The 26,118-nt window shown below is 40.2% G+C and overlaps 1 protein-coding gene across 3 annotated transcripts in view; it reads right to left on the bottom strand.

Annotated features, from left to right (window-relative positions):
* The window catches only part of PARP9 (poly(ADP-ribose) polymerase family member 9), a 68,392-nt gene that overhangs the window by 40,551 nt on the left and 1,723 nt on the right, over window positions 1-26,118 (bottom strand). Inside the window, exons 2-6 of one of the 3 annotated variants that reach the window (XM_060198267.1) lie at window positions 25,130-25,203; window positions 17,298-17,394; window positions 15,979-16,012; window positions 12,999-13,822; window positions 555-779 (exon numbers count right to left, since the gene is read on the bottom strand). In XM_060198267.1, the coding sequence (XP_060054250.1) occupies window positions 555-779; window positions 12,999-13,822; window positions 15,979-16,012; window positions 17,298-17,369 (1,155 nt within the window). In that variant the 5' untranslated portion in view covers window positions 17,370-17,394; window positions 25,130-25,203. The remainder of the gene's footprint in view (window positions 1-554; window positions 780-12,998; window positions 13,823-15,978; window positions 16,013-17,297; window positions 17,395-25,129; window positions 25,204-26,118) is intronic. The other 2 variants (XM_016192578.2, XM_060198268.1) reach the window with 2 other exon arrangements.

The raw sequence follows: 26,118 nt of genomic DNA, 5'->3' as shown, positions 1-26,118 counted from the left end.
AGTGTACACAGACCCAGGTTCAAGCCCTGGGTCCCTACCTGCAAAGGTTCACAAGTGGTGAAGCAGCACTGTAGGTCTGTCTCCCCCCATCACTTCCCTTCTCAATCCCCCTGTAGCTATCCAATAATAAATAAAATTAAAAAAAAGACTCACAAGATCACAGATGTGGCATGATGAATGGGGATGTAGACTGAGACAGCCTTGGCATTTCTGTGCCTATCTGCAGTCTTCTCACTTAAAATTTTAGACATTGGTTATGTATATTTTATCAGAGCACTGCTCAACTCTGGCTTATGATGGTGCAGGGGATTGAACCTGGGACTTCAGAACCCCAGGCATGGTTTGCATAACCATTATGCTATCTACCTGCACTCTAATATTTTGAATTAAACTTAAGATAGCTTATGATGACAACTTGTTCAGTTTTTCAGGTATTTACAGGAGTTGTGGATGATAGAGTCCATATTATTTGACAATATTTCAAGAATGTAATGACATGATGGAAATTCAGTATTAATTTTGAAGCTACAAAGAGAAATATATTTTGGTTTTACCTGAGTTCTGTCATAATACTGTGAAAATGACCATAATACATGGAATACATATTGACAAGACATGTTAAATCCTTTCGTGACCAACACTGAGTCGTGAGATGCTTTAGTCATTTCGTAACTTAATTCCAATTCCATTTCATTTCCAGCTGCACTTAGAATCGATTTTGATAAAGGTCCAGCTTGAAGATCAGCACATGAATATATAGAATTAACTATTACATCTGTCTAGGAAGAGAAAAAAATGTACAGGATTAATTGCTAAATTACTTGTTCTTGGGGGCTGGGTGGCAGGGCAGCAGGTTAAATGCACATGGTGCGAAGTACAAAGGCCAGCATAAGGATCCCAGTTCCCAGACCCTGGCTCCCCACCTGCAGGGAGGTCATTTCACAGGCAGTGAAGCAGGTCTGCTGATCTCTATCATTCTCTCCCCCCTCTGTCTTCCCCATATCTCTCAATTTCTCTCTATCCTATCCAACAACAGTGACATAAATGACAACAACAATAATAACCACAGCACTGATAAAACAACAAGGAGATTAAAGGGAAAAAAAGCCTCCAGGAGCAAATTCATGCCCCAGCAATAACTCTGGAGGCAAAAACTATTAATAATTTACTTGTTCTTCAGAGGTGGGGCTACAGAGCAGCAGCCCCGGTGTTTCTTTCCCTCCTTTCCCGGGTCAACTAGAAATACAAAAGGTGATCACCTGGGAATGCAACAAAGCAGGACCAGAAGACCTTCAGGAACCCACCAGATCACCAGTGAGTGTAAACGTGTGAATGGTGGACAGAGAGAAGCCTAAGGAGAGACTGAGCAGTTGGTAACAGTCCGGCAGTTTACCAGTTGAGGCACCACCTCTAGTCTGTTTCACCAACAAAAAGACTGATGAAAAGAGGAGGGGACTCCCCTAAGACTCACCAAATGCAACTGTGAGTCTCCATTGCTACTGCCCTCAGAGGCTGGAGCACCAGGGGGGAGGCCCTGTGCTGACACCAGGGGGCAGAGAAATGACCAGGAAACTCAGGAGAAGAGTTACACCTTGGTGGCATAGCAGTGGGGCTGTGTGGTGGGAGCCTTTCCATGTTGTTCTCCTGATGAGAACATGGTGAATAATTGCCTCAGAACCTACAGACTATAAACAGGACTTGTTTAGAAACTCACAGGGCCCAGCAGTGCTTCTGGCTTGGCAGCGAAGCTGAATTGAGCTTGCAGCTTTGGATCCTTGGGGTGTGAGATTCTCTTTGCATAGCCACTGCATTGTGTCTCCCCCAATCTGCTTTATCTCTTGGTGAGGAGTGAGGGATTAAGCCAAGAAGCCTACTTATAGCTGCAAAGCCCTGAGGCTCCTATAGCCTACAAGGGAAGAAAAAGAAGAACAGAGGCTTTAACAGCCACTGTGCTCCAACTCAAGGATTACAATAATACTGAAACAACTGCTAATTTCCACAACTGTGAACCCTTTAAGTACCTTATTTAGACATAAGTCAATCCAGGCAAGATTGATCAGTAATTTGAAATGTACTGAGAGAGGGACCTCATAACATACTTTATAGAATGGTTAAACCAACAAGAAGAAATACTGGAGAAATGAACCAGGATAAGAATCCAGATAAAAGCCCCCCAAAGGCTGAACCACAAAATAATGAGGTCAACATCCAAACACTAGTTATGGAAATAATCACAGGAGTGAGTAAAGAGTTTGAAAGAATTGTCATCAGAAATGCAGAAACAACAAATGAGACTCTGGAAGAAAACACTAATTATCTCAAGGTTATTAGAGAGCTGAAAACTGAAATAGCTGAGCTAAGAACACAACTAAGTGAACAAACTAAAACAGTATCAGAACAGGGTAACAAAATAGATGAACTCCAGAAAACAGTTGAGGGCAGGGAGAATAGAATTAATGAGGCTGAAGACAGAATTAGCAAGACTGAGGATAAATTAGAGACAACTAAAAAAGAAGTAAGAGATCTCAAAAAGAAATTAAGAGATACTGAAAACAACCTATGGGATGACATAGAGACCTATGGGATGACTTCAAAAGAAATAAGATACCTATTATTGGCTTACCAGAGGAAGAAAGAGAGGGAGAGGAAGAAAGCACTCTTCAGGTCATAATAGCTGAGAACTTCTTTAGTCTAGACAACATCAAAGACATAAAGGTTTAAGAAGCCCAGAGGGTCCCAAATAAAATTAACCCAGACTTAAAGACACCAAGACACATCATATTTAGAATGGAAAGAAATAAGGATAAAGAAAGGATCCTGCAGGCTGCAAGAGAAAAACAAAGAGTCACCTACACAGGAAAACCCATAAGATTAGCAGCAGACTTCTCCACACAAACACTACAGGCCCAAAGAGAATGGCAAGATATCTATCAAGTGCCCAATGAGGAAGGCTTTTAAGCAAGAATACTGTATCCTGCTATACTGTAATTCATACTAGATGGAGGCATCAAAACCTTCTCAGACAAGCAACAGTTGAAAGAATCCACTATCACCAAGCCTGCCCTGAAAGAAGTTCTGAAGGTCTCCTACAAACAGTCAGGCAACAGTAAATAGGCCATATATCAGAACACTCTAAAAATCTACAAGAATGGCATTAAAATATCTTCAATATTTTATATCAATAAATGTCAATGGCCTGAATTCACCTATTAAGGCACAGAGTAGGAAGATGGATAAGAAAACACCACCCAACAATATGCTGTCTACAGGAGACTCACCTAACTCAACAGACAAACACAGACTCAAAGTGAAAGGATGGAAAACCATCATACAAGCCAATGACCCACAAAAAAAGGTCAGGAATTGCTATTCTCACATTGGACACAATAGACTTTAAAATAAATAAAATTAAAAAAGAAAGGGATGGACACTACTTAATGCTCAGAGGATCAATCAATAAAGAGGACTTAACAATTATTAACGTCTATGCACCCAAAGAGAAGCCATCTAAATACATCAAACATCTACTGAAAGTGCTACAGCAATATATTAACAGCAATACAGTCATAGTAGGGGACTTCACCACCCCACTATCTCAACTTGACAGATCATTTAGACAGAAAATCAACAGATAAATGAGGGAGCTAAATGAGGAGGTAGATAAGTTAGAACTATTGGACATTTTCAGAGTCATTCATCCCAAGAAACTGGAATACACATTTTACTCAATCCATATGTCTCATTCTCAAGGATAGACCATATGTTAGGCCACAAAGACAGCATCAACAAATTCAAGAGCATTGAAATCATCCCAAGCATCTTCTCAGACCACAGTGGAATTAAAATAACACTTAACAATCAACAAAAGATGATTAAGAGTCCCAAAATGTGGAAACTCAACAGTACACTCCTTAACAACTACTGGGTCAAAGAGCAAGTAACGGAAGAAATTAAAATGTCTCAAAAGTTCAATGAAAATGAAGACACAAGGTATCAAAATATTTGGGACACAGCTAAGGCAGTACTGAGAGGGAAGTTCATAGCCATACAAGCACACATTAGGAAATAAGAAAAAGCACAAATAAACAGCCTGATTGCACATCTTAAAGACCTAGAAGAAGAAGAACAAAGGAACCCTAAAGCAACCAGAAGGACAGAAATCACTAAAGTTAGGGCAGACATAAATAACATTGAGAATAGGAAAACCATACAAAAGATAAACAAAAATAAATGTTGGTTCTTCAGAAGAGTGAACAAAATCGATAAACCTTTAGCCAGACTCACAAAACAAAAAAGGGAGAAGACCCAAATAAATAGGATCATACATAAAACAGGAGATATCACAATAGACACCATAGAAATTCAACATATCATGCGAGGCTTCTATGAACAACTATATGCCACCAAGCTAGAGAACCTGGGAGAAATGGACAATTTCCTAGATACCTATAAACTTCCAAAGTTAAATAAATAGGAAGTTGATAATATGAACAGGCCCATCACAGCTAATGAAATTGAAACAGTTATCAACAATCCTCCCAAGAATAAAAGTCCTGGGCCAGATGGTTTTACAAATGAATTCTACAAAACCTTCAAAGAAGAACTAATACCTCTACTTTTAAAAGTCTTCCAGAACATTGAAGACACTGGTATATTCCCTTCCAGCTTCTATGAAGCCAACATCACTTTGATACCAAAAGCAGACAGGGACACAACCAAAATAGAAAACTACAGGCCAATATCTCTGATGAACATAGATGCGAAAATATTGAACAAAATTCTATCCAACCGGATACAGCAGTATATCAAAAAGATTGTTTATCATGACCAAGTGGAGTTTATCTCAGGGATGCAAGGTTGTTTTAATATATGTAAATCAATCAAAGTTATCCACCACATCAACAAAAGTAAGACCAAAACCACATGGTCATATCAATAGATGCAGAGAAAGCCTTTGACAAAATACAACATCCCTTTATGATCAAAACACTACAAAAATGGGAATAGATGGAAAATTCCTGAATATAGTGGAGTCTATATATATCAAACCTACAGGTCAACATCATACTCAATGGTGAAAATACTGGAAGCATTTCCACTCAGATCAGGTACTAGACAGGGATGCCCACTATCACCATTACTATTCAACATAGCGTTGGAAGTTCTTGCCATAGCAATCAGGCAGGAGCAAGGAATTAAAGGCATACAGATTGGAAGAGAAGAAGTCAAACTCTCCCTATTTGCAGATGACTTGATAGCATACATAGAAAAACCTAAGTAATCCAGCAAGAAGCTTTTGGAAATCATCTGTTAATATAGTAAAGTGTCAGGCTACAAAATTAACATTCAAAAATCAGTGTCATTACTCTATAAAAACATTAAGTTAGAAGAAATTGAAATCCAGAAGTCAATTTCTTTTACTATAGCAACAAAAACAACAAAATATATAGGAATAAGCCTAACCAAAGAAATGAGAGAATTGTATATTGAAAATTATGAGTCACTGCTCAAGGAAATTGTAAAAGACACAAAGAAGTGGAAAGATATTCCATGTTCATAGGATGGAAGAATTAACAGCATTAAAATGAATATACTACCCAGAGCCATCTACAAATTTAATACTATCCCCATCAAAATCCCAAGCACATTTTTTAGGAGAATAGAAAAAATGCTACAAATGTTTATCTGGAACCAGAAAAGACCTAGAATTGCCAAAACAATCTTGAGAAGAAAGAATAGAACTGGAGGTATCACACTCCTAGATTTCAAGTTGTATTATAGGGCCATTGTAATCAGAACTGCTTGGTACTGGAACATGAGTAGACACACTGACCAGTGGAATAGAATTGAGAGCCCAGAAGTAAGCCCCCACCCCTATGGACATCTAATCTTTGACAAAGGTGCCCAGACTATTCAATGGGGATAGATGAGTCTCTTCAACAAATAGTGTTGGAAACAGTGGGTTGAAACATGCAGAAGAATGAAACTGAGCCCCTATATTTCACCAAATACAAAAATAAATTCCAAGTGGATCAAGGACTTGAATGTTAGACCACAAACTATCAGATACTTAGGGGAAAATATTGACAGAACTCTTTCCTGCATAAATTTTAAAGACATCTTCAATGAAACGAATCCAATTACAAAGAAGACTAAGGCAAGTATAAACCTATGGGACTACATCAAATTAAAAAGCTTCTGCACAGCAGAAGAAACCACAACCCAAACCAAGAGACCTCTCACAGAATGGGAGAAGATCTTTCCATGTCATACATCACACAAGAGTCTAATAGCCAATATATATAAAGAGCTTGCCAAACACAATAACAAATAACCCCATCCAAAAATGGATATAGGACATTGACAGAATATTCACCACAGAAGAGATCCAAAAGGCCGAGAAACACATGAAAAAATTCTCCAAGTCTTTTATTGTCAGAGAAATGCAAATAAAGACAACAATGAGATACCACTTCACTCCTGTGAGAATGTCATACATCAGAAAATGTAGCAGCCAGCCTAAGGATTCCTGTTTGATCCCCCGGCTCCCCACCTGCAGGGGAGTTGCTTCACAGGTGGTAAGGCAGGTCTGCAGGTGTCTTTCTCTCCCCCTCTCTGTCTTCCCCTCCTCCTTTTTTCTCTCTCCTATCCAACAATGATGACATCAGTAACAACAAAAACAATAACTACAACAACCATAAAAAACAAAGGCAACAAAAGGGAAAAGAATGAATGAAAGAAAAAAAGGAAAAAAAGTAAGAAAGAAGGAAAGAAAAGGTAGCAGCAACAAATGCTGGAGAAGTCTTGGGTCAAAAGCACCCTCCTACACTGCTGGGGGGAATGTCAATTGGTCCAACCTCTGTGGAGAACAGTCTGGAGAACTGTCAGAAGGTTAGAAATGGACCTACCCTATGATCCTGCAATTCCTTTCCTGGAAATATATATCCTAAGGAAACCAACACATCCATCCAAAAAGATTTATGTATACCTCTGTTCATAGCAGCACAATTTGTAATAGCCAAAACCTGAAAGCAACCCAGGTGTCCAACAATGGATGAGTGGCTCAGCAAGTTTTGGTATATATACACAATGGAATACTTCTCAGCTATTAAAAATGGTGGCTTCACTGTTTTCAGCCCATCTTGGATGGAGTCTGAAGAAATCATGTTAAGTGAAATAAGTCAGAAACAGAAGGATGAATATGGGATGATCTCACTCTCAGACAGAAGTTGAAAAACAAGATCAGAAGAGAAAACACAAGTAGAACCTGAACTGGAGTTGGTGATTATACCAAAGTAATAGTCTCTGGGGTGGGTGGGTGGGGGAGAGTACAGGTCCAAAAAGGATGACAGAGAACCTAGTGGGGGTTGTATTATTATATGGAAAACTGAGAAATCTTATGTATCTACAAACTTTTGCATTTACTGTTAAATGTAAAACATTAATTCTCCGATAAAATAATTAAAAATTACTTGTCCTTGAGTTATTAACTAAAGTTTCTCTTTTTTTTGTTTGTTTAAATTTCTATTTCTATAGAAATCTTTGAAAAGTATGGGGGGTCGGGCGGTGGCGCAGTGGGTTAAGTGCACGTGGCGCAAAGTGCAGGGACCGGCGTAAGGATCCCGGTTCGAGCCCCAGGCTCCCCACCTGCAGGGGAGTCGCTTCACGGGCAGTGAAGCAGGTCTGCAGGTGTCTATCTTTCTCTACCCCTCTCTCTGTCTTCCCCTCCTCTCTCCATTTCTCTCTGTTCTATCCAACAACAAAGCAATGTCAACAATGGCAATAATAACCGCAACGAAGCTGCAACAACTAGGGCAACAAAAAGGGGGAAAAATGGCCTCCAGGAGCGGTGGATTCATGGTGCAGGCACCAAGCCCAGCAATAACCCTGGAGGAGAAAAAAAGAAAAAAAAAAGAAAAGTATGTGTATGAAGATACAAAATCCCCAAAATATCATTTAATAATGGGGAAGACTCCTATTTCCAAAGAGTGATCATTTGATTGCTGAGTCTATTTACCTTATTCAGAAATGAGGGTAGAGTGTGTTAATGATACAGTTCTTTTTGTAAACATCTGTCAGTCCCTTGTTAGCATATACATCTCATAGTCCCGGCATGGAATTATCTAGGATTATTTTTCTGTTCTATATACAAGTGGATTCATTCCTCTGTCCCACTGTCACAACTTTTTGCTAACTCTATGTAAATTTTCAGTTTTGTTTTAACTACAGGGGAAAGAAAATTTCTTATGAAAATTCTACTCCTTAATATTTAGTAGTATACAGTTATAAGAAATTAGAAATGTGTTCCATACCCCCCAAAAAAAAGTTTTTAGTGAAAAGTAGATCTTTCTTTCTTGGTGGACCTTTGGTCCCCACCACTCACCCACCTATATATACTGTAGTAAACTAACAGTACTTCATCTGTCCTTCCAGAAAGACAGTACATAGACAAAAGCTGTGTTTAAATAACTTAATCTTCTGGTTTGTCCCCCCCCCCAACTGTGCTAAAATGGATTTTATCTTTCTTTTACCTTATGCCCAAATTCCTCTGAATTATGCTGATGACTTTGGGGCCCCCTTTGGGGATAATTTATGTACTTTTCATGGATAAATGCACTTTGAAAGTACAGTCAAAACTTACAATTGAGGGAGGTGTCTAGCACCATTAAAAAAAAATTAAGAGTTTTCAGGCTAGAGAGATAGCTTACCAAGTAAGGTAAGAGCCAAGCTTTGGCACAGCCAAGGTTCAATATCAGGCTTGCCATGGAAGGTGCTATAACACTAGAGAAAGCTCTGGGTCTGTAGTGCCTCTCTCTCTGAATAAAAGAAAGCGACCTAGAACAATGAAACCATACATGTGTTATCTCCCAGCTCTATTAAACAAAATTTAAAGGTCCTAATGTGACAGTAAATATAAACAACACCATTTCACTTAAAGGGATAAGTTATCCAATCAGATGTTCCTATTTTAATTTTGAATTGGCACACTGACTTATTAAATAAACATTTCATTTTGTCAGGGGTCCCTCAGTCTTCAAATCATCTCACATACACTACAATAAGTGATAGTTCCCCCCATGATTAAATCTATTTGCTCATGGTTACAGAAGAGTAATATCACTGCCAGACAAAAGGAACATAGCCTTATATCATTCTTTCTCTTTTTTTCAGAACATAATGCTGATATTATTTTTTCCTTATCATTTTAATGAGGTTAATAGCTTGCAGTTCAGTTACTGACACGTAGGTACAATTTCTTGTCTCCCCTGATAGATGCCTATCAAAGCACTCTCACTCCCAACTTAGGTCTTTTTCCACCATCATGTACTTGCTTTCTGTTGTCCTTTTACTTATTTGTCAGTAATTTGCGATAAATGCCCAGGCCAGGCACTGGGGTCACAGAGATAAACAACTTATAATCCCCACCCTCATTGCACCCTGTCAAGCAGGGGAATTGAACTAACTCAGAAATATCTAACTTACCCTGACCCCCCCCCCCCAACAGTGCCATTACCTTTGTGCTCCATAAGCCCTGGCTAAATGCTAAGTTATTTTCTTTCTTTCTTTTTTTTAATTATCTTTATTTATTGGATAGAGACAGCCAGAAATTGAGAGGGTAGGGGGAAGAGAGGGAGAGACAGAAAGACACCTGCAACATGCTTCACCACTCACAAAGCTTTTCCTCTGCAGGTGGGGTCTGTATTTTCTGCTGACCCTGGCACAGAGACACTTACAGTTCAACCTCAGTCTCCTTACTACTGGTCCAGCCCATCATCTTCGGTCTATCATTCAATTTCTGTCTCTCTGGTTAAGTAATTTTAACCACTTGGACCTCTGTTCTAAGGCACTCTGTATAAAGACTTCATTATTATTGACAGGTAGTATCACAGTGTTCAGATTGTCTCCTCAATGATATTTTTCAAATAGAGAATTTTTAAAAACTTAAAAAATATATTTATTTATTTATTCCCTTTTGTTGTCCTTGTTTTGTTGTAGTTATTATTGTTGTTGGATAAGACAGAGAGAAATGCGGAGAGGAGGGGAAGACAGAGAGGGGGAGAGAAAGAGAGACACCTGCAGACCTGCTTCACCGATTATGAAGCAACGCCCCTGCAGGTGGGGAGCCAGGGGCCAAACCGGGATTCTTATGCAGCTCCTGTGCTTTGCGCCATGTGCGCTTAACCTGCTGCACTACCGTCCGACTCCTCAAATAAAGAATTTTCTTATAATGCTGAAGTAGTCAGGTTCAAGGTCAAACCCCCACCTGCAGGGGGGAGAGATTCATGAGCAGTGGAACAGTGCTGCAGCCCTCTCTTCCTCATTATCTCCCCCTTCCCTTTTGATTCCTTTCATCCCTATCCAATAAATAAGTAAATAAATATCAAAAAAATAATGTAGTAGATTTTAAGTTCCCTGGAACCAAAATTTGTTCTAGTTCTTTCTAGTACATAAGGACAGTAGTGTTGTATACTCTCCCCTGCCAAGAAAACTGGTTCAGTCCTGCTAGTTTCACGGGCCCACTTGTCCCCGCCCCAAGGAACCCCGAGAGAGTTCCAGAGTTCCAGAGTTGGAGAGTTCGAGAGTGCTTGGCGCCGCTGCGGGGGAAGGAGGCAGCTGAGTTCTGTTTGGTGATTAGTTTGGGTTAGTTTATAAATCGTTGTTTCCTGAATAAAGAAATACAGCTTCCCTGCCCAGCCGTGTGTCCTCCAGTCTCTGTTACCCACCCGTGAAGCTAGCCCGGCCAGCTGGAGCCCCTGAATTTTAACAACAAATGGCGCCCAACGTGGGGCATGAACCCACGACCCTGAGATTAAGAGTCTCATGCTCTACTGACTGAGCTAGCCGGGCAGGTCCCCGGGCGGCGAGGAGCGCGTTTCGGCCTCTTTGCCTTTGATCTGTCGCCACACGCACTGCGCCCAAGACAATGTCAAGTTTCCCTAGCCTACCGGGCCTGGCGTAAGAAAAGTCGGGCGCCATTTGTTGTTAAAATTCAGGGGCTCCAGCTGGCCGGGCTAGCTTCACGGGTGGGTAACAGAGACTGGAGGACACACGGCTGGGCAGGGAAGCTGTATTTCTTTATTCAGGAAACAACGATTTATAAACTAACCCAAACTAATCACCAAACAGAACTCAGCTGCCTCCTTCTCCTGCAGCAGCGCCAAGCACTCTCGAACTCTCCAACTCTGGAACTCTGGAACTCTCTCGGGGTTCCTTGGGGTGGGGACAAGCGGGCCCGGGAAACTAGCAGGACTGAACCAATTTTCTTGGCAGAGGGAGAGCATACAATAATGTAGTAATGATTATAGTAGATTTCTATGCATTTTATGTATATTGATTCCAACTCTAAGATATAAATGCTATGGGGCTGGGTGGTGGCATACCTGGTAGAGCATATCTTACCACCCACAAGGACCCAGGCTGAAGCCCCCCAGTATCTACCTGTAGGTAAGAAGCTTCACAAGTGGTGGAGTAATGCTGCAGATTTCTCTCTTTCTCTCACCTTTTCTCTTCTCCCCCCTCTACTTCTCTGTCTCTATCAGAAAAGAAAGAAAAAAAAGAAAGACTAGTAGGAACAGTGGAGTCATTGTGCAGGTGCAAAACCATAGTGATAACTCTGGTGGAAAAATAATAATAAAAATTTTTCCCAGTTTAGGGGCCAGATGGTGCCACATTCGGTTGAGCGCATATGGTACAAAGCACAAGGACTCAGGTTCAAGACCCTGGTCCCCACCTTCAGGGGCAAAGCTTTGTGAGTGGTGAAGCGAAGCAGTGTTGCAGGTGTCTCCCTGTTTCTTTCCCTTGCTCCATCCCCCTTCCTCTCAATTTTTGGCTGTCTTTATCCAATAATTAAATAAAGTTAATTTTTAAATCCCCCATTTCTCCCCACCCCACACAATATTATTCAGTGTTCATGCAAAATACTTTCATGCCTGAGGTTCAAAAGTTACAAATTCAGTTCCTAATAACTGACACCAGCATAAGCCAGAGCTGAGCAGTGCTTGGTAAAAGAAGTATTTGTGGGGCCAGGTGCTGGGACACCTGGTTGAGTGAATGTTACAATGCACAAGGACCCAGGTTCAAGCCCCTGTTCCCCACCTGCAGGGGGAAAGCTTTGCCAGTGGTGAAGCTGGGCTGCTGGTGTCTCTCTGTCTCTCTCCATTTCTTTTTTTTTTAAACTTTTTTTTTTTTAATTTTTAAAAATATTTATTTTATTTATTTATTCCCTTTTGTTGCCCTTGTTGTTTTATTGTTGTAGTTATTACTGTTGTTGTCATTGTTGGATAGGACAGAGAGAAATGGAGAGAGGGAGGGGAAGACAGAGAGGAGGAGAGAAAGATGGACACCTGCAGACCTGCTTCACCGCCTGTGAAGCGACTCCCCTGCAGGTGGGGAGCCGGGGTTTGAACCGGGATCCTTATGCCGGTCTTTGTGCTTTGCGCCACCTGTGCTTAACCTGCTGCGCTACAGCCCAACTCCCTGTCTCTCTCCCTTTCTATCTCTCCTCCCCCCTCAATTTCTGTCTGTCTCTATCTGATCATAAATTAAAAAAATATTTTTTTAAAAAAAGAAAAGCAGTGGACTTTCAAGCATGAGGTCCCAAGTTCAGTCCCTGGCAGCATGTGTACCAGAGTGATGTCAGGTTCTTTCTTGTTCTCTCCTATTTTTCTCATGAATAAATAAATAAAATCTTATTTTAAAAGGAAATATATGTGTGTGCATGCACATATGTATATGTGTGTATATATGTATATGCTATGATTGTTCTCAATTTATAGATATTAAATAAAAGATCAAAAGATCTTTCAACTAAGGTGACCTACCTAGTTAATGGTAAAGCTAGTATTCTAATTCTAATGTTCTATCTCTTAAGTCTATAGTTTTAACCTTAGTAAGATGTTTTCTAAGCAAATCTTGAAACAGTATGTTCTAAAACACAACTGTAGTAATTTAGTTCAGAGACCCTCTTTAGCAGTGCAGGAAAGAGGGAAAAGACTCACCTGCTGCATTTCAATGCAGCCCTGGACAATCTGAAGAGTTAGACCTCCCACAATCATTTCTTCTTGTCTCACGCAGGGCTCTAGCTCATTCTTCCCTAGGATGGCTTCTGAAGAAGTTTTAAAGGCATTGACGGTAGGGTCCTCGTTGCTAACCAGGTGAATTTCTTTCAAATTACTAGTCTGTGAATACTGTTGGAAATGCGTACGGATAGTACCCACGATAATATCTGTACACAAATTAAGAGGGAAACGGAAAACTCCAGAACTCACAGCTGGAATTGCTATTGACTCAATGTGGGAGTTAGTGGCATAAAGCAAAATATTTTTAGTGACTGTGTACAATAAATTTATGCATGTCTGTCTATCACTTTCTGTCCAACAAGGTCCAACAGCATGGATAATGCTTTTGCAGGGAAGTTTCCCTGCTTTTGTGAGAGCTATGTTACCAGCTATTACTCTTCCATTTTGGGAAATAAATCTTCGGCTTTCCTCTTGGATTTCAATGCCACCAGCTTTCACCAGGGCCAGAGCCAGGCCTCCTGCATGCTCAAGGTCTTCATTGGCTGCATTCACTACTACATCAACAGCATGTCTGGTAAGGTCATCCTTCCAGACAGTTAACTGTAGCTTAGGAGTCAGCATTTTTCTGAACACTTGCTGAGACTTGCTACTCCCTTCCTGCACTGGGGAGACCAGGGTAGAGAGACAGTTAAATTTATTCTGGAGGACTTCACACAGCAAACTTTCATTATTTTTAAAAATCTTCAAGTCACTGTAGTCAATGCGAATTTTCCAGTTAAAGTTGTCTTTAGGAGTATGAGTATCTGGAGAGAAAAAAGAGAAAATAAAAAGTAAAGGAAAGTGCACAGGCTTCTTGGAAAATAATGTAATTCCATTTCACAACAGGACAGACTGTCTTATGTGCAAAAGAGAAAAAAAAAAACTCCATCTAACCTCCCCCCTCCCCAATCAATTCTCCCTCTCATTTCTAAATGTGTAATTGAACTAAGGATATCTAAGCTTTTTCTATGAAGTGATTAGCTTTATGTTTGGCATATAGCAAGTATTTAGTAGGCTATAGCTATTATGATATAATGATGGTAGTGAGAAAACTATGTATATGGGGGCTCATATATATATTTTAAAGATTTGTTGTGTATGAGAGGTAGTGAGTTTTATATGAGGCAAAGTATAGAGATGAGCCACAGCACCAATCTGGAAGATGTGGTGCTAGGGACTGAACCAGAAAACGGGGGCAAAAAGTCCAGTGTTTTACCAGTTGAGCATCTCTTCATATGTGGGCTCCTGAACTTTTATACCTAAGTAAAAAAGCTGAGGTTGGGAAGACTCAGGATTAAGGCACAAATAATAAAATGAACTTAATTGTGAGTCAAAATATTTAGACACTGTTCAATAGGTGGTACTCCCTATTTACTTTTGTCAAGGTCTTAGTTTGGGCTGTCTTAGAAGACAATGATTTTGAGTATACAGTTGAGAAAAACACCAGGCACATTAGATAAGGATGCTGCAATAAATAATTCTTCTTTATTCTTGACATTTTGTGGTATGAAAATTATTATTTACCCTATGTGTCTGATAAAATGCTGTACTGTTCTGAGACCCCTACAGTGAGGTCCTAAAGGAGGAGCTATGGTTAGCTGACAGCCTCCAGCTTTAGGGAACAGCACACTATTCTGGCTTTTTTTTTTTTTCAGAGTACTACTCAGCTCTGGCTTATGGTGGTATGGGGGATTGAACCTGGGACCTTAGATCCTCAGGGATGAGAATCTGTTTACATAACTATTAACTTGTCACCCCTACCAGTATGCTATTCTGAAGCTGGCTTCCATCAATGACTAAGCAATGCCATTTATGATCAACATAGGACTTCCTTATTGGGAAATCTCAAGTTGGTAAAGCTTTGCCAGGTTTTCTTTACCCTCTGATGGCTCTATCTGCCCACTCTGGTCTCTTTTCCTTTCACAACAAATCTCTTGCACTCCTAACTCTATCTTGACTACTGATACTCGAAAAACCCAACCTGTGGCACTGTATTCACGTAGTCTTTGGCTGAGAAAGGGAAGAAGATGCCCATAAAGCAATGGCATGCTAGTGACTGACAGTAACTTTAGTTCAGATATATAAAAACAAAGACAGTACATACCTTAAAATAGATAATAATGGAAATTACATTCATTTTAGCTCCTATTTCATTTCATTTCATTTATTTATTTATTTAAAAAAGGAGACATTAGGGAATTGAGCAGTAGTGCAGCGGGTTAAGCGCACATGGCACAAAGCACAAAGACCAGTGTAAGGATCCCAGTTCGAGCCCCTGGCTCCCCACCTGCAGGGGAGTTGCTTCACAAGTGGTGAAACAGGTCTGCAGGTGTCTATCTTTTTCTCCCCTTTTCTGTCTTCCCCTCCTCTCTTCATTTCTTTCTGTCCAATCCAACAACGATGACATCAATAACAACAATAACTACAACAATAAAACAAGGGCAACAAAAGGGAATAAATAAATAAATAAATAAAAAGGAGGCTAATGCCATAGGATAAGAGGGGTACAACTATACACAATTCCCACCAACAGATCTCCGTTCTCCCTCTCTGTCCTTATTTAAGTCTTACTTATAAGTGAGGTGCATAAAGAAATGGTGCCCTTGTGTCAATGACTGTATCACAAGCCATTAACTCCATCAATAAAAATAAACAACAAAAAACAAAGTACAGGGGCTGGGTGAGGTGAGTGCAATTGAAGGAAGAAAGAAAAAAAGTAAAAAAAAAAAAAAAAAGCAGTAGCTATGAGTAGTCAGATGGGATTGGTCTAAACTTTGGTTGAAAATTCCTGCAAATACACACGTGAGCATTTGGGGACAAGACATTCTTTTCTTTTACTTCCCTGCCTCCACTGAAGAAAGAAATGAACAAAGATTTGCTGAAACAAGAGTAAACAAGAGTGAGGATAAAGTGATCCTACCTGATTTTTCATTGTATGCCACTTCTCCAGCACCCTGTGAAAAATGAGAATTAAAAAAAAAAAAGAAAATGAATGATTACATATTGCCAGTAATACATACAACTTAGAAAATACCAAGAAACAGAAGCCCTGCTAAGAGTGCTGGATTTGCGGTAGAAACAAAATGAGCATTTGTTTCTTTGGTCTGTGTGCCTCAAACATTAAATGTTATAGCAAATATTAAGCTTGCCAGTTTCCTAGAAGTTAGTTTACTCCTTTTAAAAAAGAATTCTTTTTTTGCATTTTAAATTTTTTAAATTTACTTGTTATTGGATAGAGAAAGTGAGAAATTGAGAAGGGAAGGGAAGATAGAGGGAAAGAGACAGAGAGACACCTGCAGCCCTACTTCACCACTCGTGAAGCTTCTCTCTTGCAGGTGGGGACCAGACGCTTGAACCTGGGTTCTTCTGCTTTGTAATGTGTGTGCTTAACTGGGTGTTCCACTGCCTGGTCCTGAAGTCAGTTCACTCTCTCTCTTTTTAATATTTATTTATTTGTTTTATTATAATGAGAGAGATACAGAGAGAAACCAGAGCACTGCTTAGCTTATGGCTTTCTCCTTGGATGTTGTGAGAATTAGCACTGCTGGCTTATGGTGGTGCTGGGGATTAAACCAGGGACCCCAGAGCTTCACATATGAGAGCCTTTTGCCCAACCATTATGTTGTCTCCCAAGTTCCAATTCACTCTTAATTTAGAGTAAAATGGACATTTAAAGATTAGTCATTGAAAAGGTCAAGAATAAAGTAACCTAAAACTCTAAGGGAAGTCTTTAATCTATATGTGGAGTTTTTGAGACAGAACAAAAAACCTGGGGGCATGAACTTATTTTGAAGGTGGTCTCCATCAATAGAGCAAGGAAGCGTTACCTCCCCTCTATTGGTAAGAACTGGATTTTCCTTATATCATGACTCAATGGTTATGCAAATGAGGTCCTCATTCTTCAGTCCCTTGTTCTTTATTCATCATCTTTCTCTCACCTTTCAAAGAATTGCTCAGTGAGCAAACAGAATTAAAATGATATTATACCCCTCTTATTTTATGGTTTTGTTAATGTCTCCTTTCTTAAATAAAAAAAATATGAAAAAAAAGTAACAAAAAAATCCATCCTGTTGACTCTAACACTTAATTAGATTAGCATATTCTTAATTCACTATTTCTCACAATGTCCAAGGAGAAAGACAGGTATAACTGAAAACCCCCGATATCTCTTGATTACAGATAGAATTTATTCATAGGCTAGTGAGGGACCATGGATTTGCACACATTTTTGCTTTTTACCTTGGCAGAGTCTATCCTCTTCCTGGTCCCTGGGTTGTTGGGGTATTTATGCTCTTTTCCATTTGCAAACATAGTTTCCAAATCTCATAGGCCGCTTCTAGACGTGAATAGCAAGGATGCAATAAGTATTGAACAGAGTTTTCAAAAGACTTGCTGGGATTCTGGGTTTTTGTTGTGAACCCTGGATAGAAAGAACTACTTCATCACACCATCAGGGGTGATGACACAGAATAGAAAACCTGAGAATGTATAGAAAGAGTAAGGATATATAGAAGGACTGAGAATGTGCAAAGGGACTGAGTATGTGTAGGAGTTTGAGACTGTGCAGGTGGTTCTGCAGAAGGTAAGTAAAACAAAGAACTGAGATGAGGAAGGTCAGACTAAACTTCACTGAGTAGGCTGTAGATAAGTAGAGCACAAGGTCAGTAAAGTGAAATGCCTAATATGGAACATAGAAGGTGCCTAACTGTATCTGTAGTGGCTAACGCTAACTGGTATAAGTTGCTTTTGTATTTCTTTTCTGTTTTGCTTGCTTGCAACAGCTTCTTAGTCTAACCCCCATGCCCAACCCTTACTTAAGGTAAAGAGAACTGAAGCTAGGGGAAGGGTGCTTCTGAGGGATTCCACCCTAGTCTACTAGCATTAATAAAGTTCCATCTTGTTGACTCCATCGACTGGCTCGGAGTTTTTTTTTTTTTTTTTTTTTTAAATTTCATTAGTGAAGATGTACACCTTGGTTTGTTGCTGGTGTTTACTTCTCCTCCTTCCCCTTTTTTTCTAGTGATTTAATAATGATCAACAAGATTGTCAATAAGAACCTGGGTCCATCTGCATATTAGATGTCAGGCTCAGGTAAAAACTAGTAAAGTCAAGGAACCTTTGGAATATACCTAAAATAGACCTACTAGCTTTTTCCAAAATGGAGACCCCAAATTTTCATCTGTAGTACTCTTGCCTTTAGGTTCATGATTAATCAATAATTTGTTCTGCTTTATATCTTAACTCTTTTTCAGCCACCAGGTTCTAGATGCTAGCATAATTGCAAACCTGACTTCCCTGGGCAGACGACCCCACCATGTGTCCTGGAGCCCTGCCTCCCCAGAGCCCTGCCCCACTAGGGGAAGAGAGAGACAGGCTAGGAGTATGGATCAACGTGTCAATGCCCATGTTCAGTGGAGAAGCAATTACAGAAGCCAGACCTTCCACTTTCTGCAACCCACAATAATCCTGGATCCATACTCCCAGAGGGATAAACAATAGGGAAGCTATCAAGGGAGGGGATTAGATATGGAGCTCTGTGGGTGGGCGTTGTGTGGAAATGTACTCCTCTCATCATATAGTCTTGCCAATATTTCCATTTTATAAATAAAAATTTAAAAAAGAGAGGTACAACTCTATACAATTCCCACCATCAGAGTTCTGTATCTCATCTCCTCCATTGGAAGCTTCCCTATTCTTATCTCTCTGGGAGTATGGACCAAAGATCTTTATGGGGTGCAGAAGGTGTGTGGGGTCTGGCTTCTGTAATTGCTTCTCCACTGGACATGGGCATTGACAGGTTGACTCATAGCTGGCGTTTACTTCTATCCTTTACAGATAGTTTCCAACTGAAATCATGTTGACAATTCAGAGATGTGCAAGAGTTAATAAGGTTTATAGCAGACAAAGCTTTATGTAGAAAAGAGGCTAGAACCAAGCATTGAAGGTTGAAAGAGGCTTTTTATCTTATTTTTTAAATTTCATTTATAAAAAGGAAACACTGACAAAATCATAGGATAAGAGGGGTACAACTACACACAATTACCACCACCAGAACTCCGAATCCCATCCCATCCCCTGATTGCTTTCCTATTTTTTAACCCTCTGGGAGCATGGACACAGAGTCATTATGGGGTACAGAAGGTGGAAGGTCTGGCTTCTGTAATTGCTTCCTCCCTGAACATGGGCATTTATAGGTCCATCCATACTCCCAGCCTGCCTCTCTCTTTCCATAGTGGGGAGGGGCTCTGGGGAAGCGGAGCTCCAGGACACATTGGTGGGGTTGTCTATCCAGGGAAGTCTGGCTGGCATCATGTTAGCATCTGGAACCTGGTGGCTGAAAAGAGAGTTAACATATAAAGCCAAACAAATTGTTGACTAATCATGAACCTAAAGGCTGGAATAGTGAAGATGAAGAGTTGGTGGGGGGTGGTTCTCTGTTTTGTAGATAGCTAGTAGGCATATTTTAGTTATATTCCAAAGGGCCTGTGGCTATACTAGTTTTTTCTTTTTTCTTTTTCCCTTAGCCTGAAATCTGATATGCAGGTGGATCCAAGTTATTGTCTGGGGAGATGATGTCATGGCTGGAAAAAGGACCAGAAAGCTGGATCAGGGAAGAGAGTAGCTCCCTAATATGGGAAAGGTGTATAAATATTGTTGACTGTAAACCCCATCAATTTGATGTGATCTGGGGCCCATATTCAGCTTAGGAGGCCTATGTGATCTCTGCATCCCTGTAGATCTGAGGTCACATTCTATGGTCATGAGTAGGAACGTTCCAAGCTGCCCCAATTTCAGAGCCCATCTTCCTCAGGTGTAACATAGAGTATCTTGTCCAGTCTCCCTTCGGAGGATGGAACATTCTCTACTGTTGTTGGTCCTTATTTACCTATTTTTAATGAGCGATACAGAAAGATAAAGACCAGAACGCTGCTCAGCTCTGGGTTAAGGTGGCAGTTGGGATTGAATCTGGGATCAGATTATGCATGAAAGTCTTTTGCATAACTATCATTCAATCTCCCTAACCTGGTTCTTATCTTTTTAGAAAGGCTGAGCTTCTAGGGAAAAGAAAGAAAGAGAGAGAGAAAGAACAAAAGATAGAAAGGAAGGAGAAAAAGGAAAGAAGAAAGAGGGAGGGAGGAAGAAATAGGGCTTCTAGAAAAGGACAAGTAGGTGGGGCAGGAAATGACACACCAGGTTAAGCGCACACAGTACAAAGCACAAGAACCAATGCAAGGATCTAGGTTCAAATCCCAGCTCCCCACCTGCAGGTGGGACATTTCACAAGCAGCAAAGTAGGTCTGCAGATGTCTATATTTCTCAATAGCACCCCCAATTTCTCTCTGTTGTATCCAATAAAGTTGAAAATAAAAAGGCCACCAGGAGCAATGTATTCATAGTACTGGGATTGAGCCCCAGTGATAACCCTAGAGGGGGGAAAAAAAGGTGGAGTATTGCACCAAAATAAAATACTCTAGGGTGGGTGGGAGTGTTCAGGTCCTGAAACATTATGGCAGAGGAAGATCTTGGGGAGCATGTTAGTTGTTATGTGGAAAACTGAGAAATGTTACACAGGTATTAAAAAATGTATTTTACTGTCGACTGTAAACCATTAATTGCCCAATTAAAAAAAAAAAGAAAGGAAGAAAGAAAAAAGAAGAGTACAGGTGGTTAGACTAAGCACAGCAGCCAAACAACAGTGAGAAAAAAGCCTTCAGAATGAAGGAGGGAACTCCTAGAGAGTGTTTGCAGAAGGAAATTGTGCCAGTGAAGGGATGTTTCTGAATTTCTGATAAATGTCCTTGATTTAATTAGGAAGAGGAATATCTGAACAAACACTAGAAATTATGGGAAAATATAACTTAGAGATTTTCTAATAGGTAAGACTTAGAATATTGAATTGTAAAACAAAAAACAAAAAGACTGAAGTTTTAAGAGCATGATAATGACAATGCTTAAAGACATTTGCCTATACTTAATTTCCACCGAGTTTCCTTTAAGCCTCAGAAATTATTTCTAAAGCTTTTTCAACAGGAAAAGTTTGTATAATTTATCTACAGCATCAGAGCATTATTATTGCCAGTGTCAGGAAAACCAGAAAGGCCAGAACAATCCTAAAAATCAAATGACGAGACACATTTTTTTTTTGCCTGCAGAGGGCACCATTGCTCAACAAAAGAAGAAAGACTGGCATCAGTCTTGACCCTGGGTATTCCATGGGTTTTCACTTTAGATAGAGTTGCACTTTTATTGTTGTAGTTATTATTGTTGTTGTTATTGATGTCGTCGTTGTTTTATAGAACAGTCGTTGTTTTATAGAACATTTATAGAAATGGAGAGAGGAGGGGAAGATAAAGAGGGTGAGAGAAAGATAGATACCTGCAGACCTGCTTCACAACCTGTGAAGCGACTCCCCTGCAGGTGGGGAGCTGGGGGCTGGAACCAGAAACCTTACACTGGGTCCTTACTCAAGCTTTGCACCACCTGCCCTTAACCTGCTGTGCTACTGCCCGACTCCCGCACTTTATTTTAAATATTTTTAAAATATTTATTTTTTTATAGGACTGAGAGAAATTGAGATGGGAAGAGACACACTTGCTGCTAGCACTGCTTCACCATTTGTGAAGCTTAACTTGAACCTGGGTCATTGCAAATGGTAATATGCACACTCAGCCAGATGCACCACCACCCAGCCCCACCCCCTTTTAATTCAGACTAGGCTTTAAAAACTTAGAGTTGATAGTTGTTTCATTCAACCCCAAAGAAAAATCAATTGATTTACCCAATCTCTTCCATTAAAAAAATTAAACATATACTACAACAAAAGTCTTCCTTCTGTTGTTTCTTTTTATCCTTGGGGAGCATAGGGTTGACTCTCCTTGAGCTATCTGCCACTTAGTCTAATTCCTCACTTCACCCCAATACCCCTCCATGTGGTTAACCCCAATGAGCTTTTTCAGTAATTTTCACTCAACTCTTTTCTATAGTACTTCATTTTATGACTCCTGCAACTCTTTCTCAGTTTTTCCTATGCTATCTATCCTCTGATTCTTGTTACTTATGTTGACTTTATAGGCCTCCCCAACCACCCTAACCATCACCCCCACATTTATTTACATTTAAAGTAAAAGCCCATGGCCAGACTCTAGAATCTACTTTCTTTTGTGCCTTTGGAGGCAAGTATATATATGCAAGTTTTTGCATTATAGGATTGTAATGGTTTGCTGAATTTCTTTTTTTTTTTAATATTTATTTTATTTATTTATTCCCTTTTGTTGCCCTTGTTGTTTTATTGTTGTAGTTATTATTGTTGTTGTCGTTGTTGGATAGGACAGAGAGAAATGGAGAGAGGAGGGGAAGACAGAGAGGAGGAGAGAAAGATAGACACCTGCAGACCTGCTTCACCGCCTGTGAAGCGACTCCCCTGCAGGTGGGGAGCCGGGGTTCGAACCGGGATCCTTATGCCGGTCCTTGTGCTTTGCGCCACCTGCGCTAAACCCGCTGCGCTACAGCCCGACTCCCTGAATTTCTTGACACTTAGTAGTCATTCACCAATGTCTGAGAGGCAGTTCTCAGCCTCATTCTACCTTCAATACTACTCATCTCATCGACTCCCTTGACTCCAAATAACCTTCTTAAGTCTTACTTTTCAACTACACTGAGATTTCCATAGTCCCCTAATGTAGCTTCTGCCTGGATGATCTGCCAAGTTGAAAGAGTGAGGTGATGAAATCCCCTACTATGACTGTGTTGCTGTTAATATATTGCTGTAGCTCTTTCAGTAGATGTTTGATGTATTTAGATGGCTTCTCATTGGGTGCATAGATGTTAAAAATTGTTAAGTCTTCTTGATTGACTGATCCTCTGAGCATTAAGTAATGTCCATCCCTATCTTTTTAAATTTTATTATTTTAAAGTCTATTGTGTCAGACATGAGAATAGCAATTCCTGACTTTCTTTGTGGGCCATTGGCTTGTGTGATAGTTTTCCATCCTTTCACTTTGAGTCTGTGTTTGTCTTGTTGAGTTAGGTGGATCTCCTATAGACAGCATATTGTTGGGTGATGTCTTCTGATCCATCTTCCTACTCTGTGCCTTAATAGGTGAATTAAGGCCATTGAAATTTATTGATATCAAAGACTGAAGATATTTTAACACCATTCTTGTATATTTTTAGAGTGTTCTGATATATGGCCTATTTATGGTGGTCTGACTGTTTATAGGAAAGAGAAATGGAGAGGAGGGGAAGAGAAAGATAGACACCTGCAGACCTGCTTCACCACCTGTGAAGTGACTCTACTGCAGTTGGAGAGCCGGGTGCTCGAACCAGGATCCTTATGCTGGTCCTTGTGCTTTGTGCCACATTACCGCCCGACTTCTGTCTAAGGTTTTTATGCCTCCCTCTAGTCTGAATGACATTCTAGCAGGATGCATCAGTCTTGGTTGAAAGCCTTTCTCATTGAGCACTCGATAGATATCTTGCCATTCTCTTCTGGCCTGTAGTGTTTGTCTGGAGAAATCTGCTGCTAATCTATGGGTCTTCCTGTGTAGGTGACTCTTTTGTTTTTCACTTGCAGCCTTCAGGATCCTTTCTTTATCCTTATTTCTTTCCATTCTAAGTATGTTGTGTCTTGGTGTCTTTAAGTCTGGGTTAATTTTATTTGGGACCTTCTGGGCTTCTTGAATCTTTATGTCTTTGATGTTGTCTAGACTAGAGAAGTTTTCACTATTAAGACCTGAAGAGTGCTTTCTTCCTCTCCCTCTCTTTCTTCCTCTGGTAAGCCAATAATAGGTATCTTATTTCTTTTGAAGTCATCCCATAGGTCTCTGTTGTTGTTTTCAGTATCTCTTAATCTCTTTTTGAGATCTCTTACTTCTTTTTTAGTTGTCTCTAATTCATCCTCAGTCTTGCTAATTCTGTCTTCAGCCTCATTAATTCTATTCTCTCTCCCCTCTACTGTTTTCTGGAGTTCATCTATTTTGTTACCCTGTTCTGATATTGTTTTAGTTTGTTCACTTAGTTGTGTTCTTAGCTCAGCTATTTCGGCTTTCAGCTCTCTAATAACCTTGAGATAATTAGTGTTTCCTTCTAGAGTCTCATTTGTTGTTTCTGCATTTCTGATGACAATTCTTTCAAACTCTTTACTCACTCCTGTGATTATTTCCTTAACTAGTGTTCGGATGTTGACCTCATTATTTTGTGGTCCAACTTTTGGGGGGCTTTTAGCTGGACTCTTGTCCTGGTTCATTTCTCCAGTATTTCTTCTTGTTGGTTTAACCATTCTATAAAGTATGTTATGAGGTCCCTCTCTCAGTACATTTCAAATTACTGATCAATCTTGCCTGGATTGATTTGTGTCTAAGTAAAGTAATTAAAGGGTTCACAGTTGTGGAAATTAGCAGTTGTTTCAATATTATTTTAATCCCTTAGTTGGAGCACAGTGGCTGTTAAAGCCTCTGTTCTTCTTTTTCTTCCCTGTAGGCTATAGGAGCCTCAGGGCTTTGCAGCTATAAGTAGGCTTTTTGGCTTAATCCCCCACTCCTCACCAAGAGATAAAGCAGATTGGGGGAGACACAATGCAGTGGCTATGCAAAGAGAATCTCACACCCCAAGGATCCAAAGCTGCAAGCTCAATTCAGCTTCGCTGCCAAGCCAGAAGCACTGCTGGGCCCTGTGAGTTTCTAAACAAGTCCTGTTTATAGTCTGTAGGTTCTGAGGCAATTATTCACCATGTTCTCATCAGGAGAACAACATGGAAAGGCTCCCACCACACAGCCCCACTGCTATGCCACCAAGGTGTAGCTCTTCTCCTGAGTTTCCTGGTCATTTCTCTGCCCCCTGGTGTCAGCACAGGGCCTCCCCCCTGGTGCTCCAGCCTCTGAGGGCAGTAGCAATGGAGACTCACAGTTGCATTTGGTGAGTCTTAGGGAAGTCCTCTCCTCCTTTCATCAGTCTTTTTGTTGGTGAAACAGACTGGATGTGGTGCCTCAACTGGTAAACTGCTGGACTGTTACCAGCCACTTATCTCTCCCTAGGCTCCTCCCTGTCCACAAGCCACACGTATTTGCACTCACTGGTGACTTGGTGGGCTCCTGAAGTCGTTCTAGTCCTGTCTTGTTGCAGTCCCAAATGATCTCCTTTGGTATTCCTAGTTCAACAGAGTTTATTTATTACTTTCCTTTTACCAGAGCGCTGCTCAGCTTTGGCTTATGGTGGTGCAGGGGACTAAACCTAGGACTTCAGACCCTCAGGTATGATACTCTCTTTGCATAACTATTATGCTATCTCCCTTGCCCCCAAAGGTATTTTTATATAAAATGTAATCATAACCCATAATAGTGAATTGTGCTCTTAAATAAATAAGTAAAATGTAGCATTATATGTGTACTGGCATCTTGTCTTTTCCATTTTACATATTATAGCTGCTTTTGTATATCAGCGCACAGTCTCTTTATTCTTTTTAGTGCTTGTTGCATTCACTAAAAATTATCTTATTCTTTATTTACACTAATTATTACTTGTCAGTCACCCTACTTATGGACATTTAAGGAATTTTCACCCTTTTGCTATTATAAAAGTATTCCATAAAGAACAAATTTATACACTGGTCACATATATGCCAGTCAATGAGATAGTTTCAGAAGTAGAACTGCCAGTTCACAAAGTATTTGCAGTTATAGTTCTAAGAATACTGTCAAATTGCTCTCTAGAAGGTCTGAGTCATTTCTATTTTTACTGGCCAGGTACAAAAGCCTTCTGTGGTCTTTCTACCTCTATTCATCCCTGACAAAAATGAGTTTTACACATCTATACCAGCTTGCTGAAGAACATATTGGACTCTCCTGCTGCCCCTGTTTACAACCCCCATTTCTCCCCACTGATCTTCACGACTTCTTGTCACCTAGTTTGCATTCCTCATTGTGGACCATTAGCCACATGTAGCTTTCGAAATGCAGCTAGATACAACAAAGATGAGATATATTAGGTACGTACTGGATAGCAAATCTTGGCAGGTATGGAAAAAAAGTGCACACTATTTCATTAAGAGCATTGAGTGGGGGTT

The sequence above is a fragment of the Erinaceus europaeus genome, chromosome 9, assembly GCF_950295315.1.
Source record: "Erinaceus europaeus chromosome 9, mEriEur2.1, whole genome shotgun sequence".
Lineage (NCBI taxonomy): Eukaryota > Metazoa > Chordata > Mammalia > Eulipotyphla > Erinaceidae > Erinaceus > Erinaceus europaeus.
This window is presented reverse-complemented; position numbering and strand designations above follow the sequence as displayed.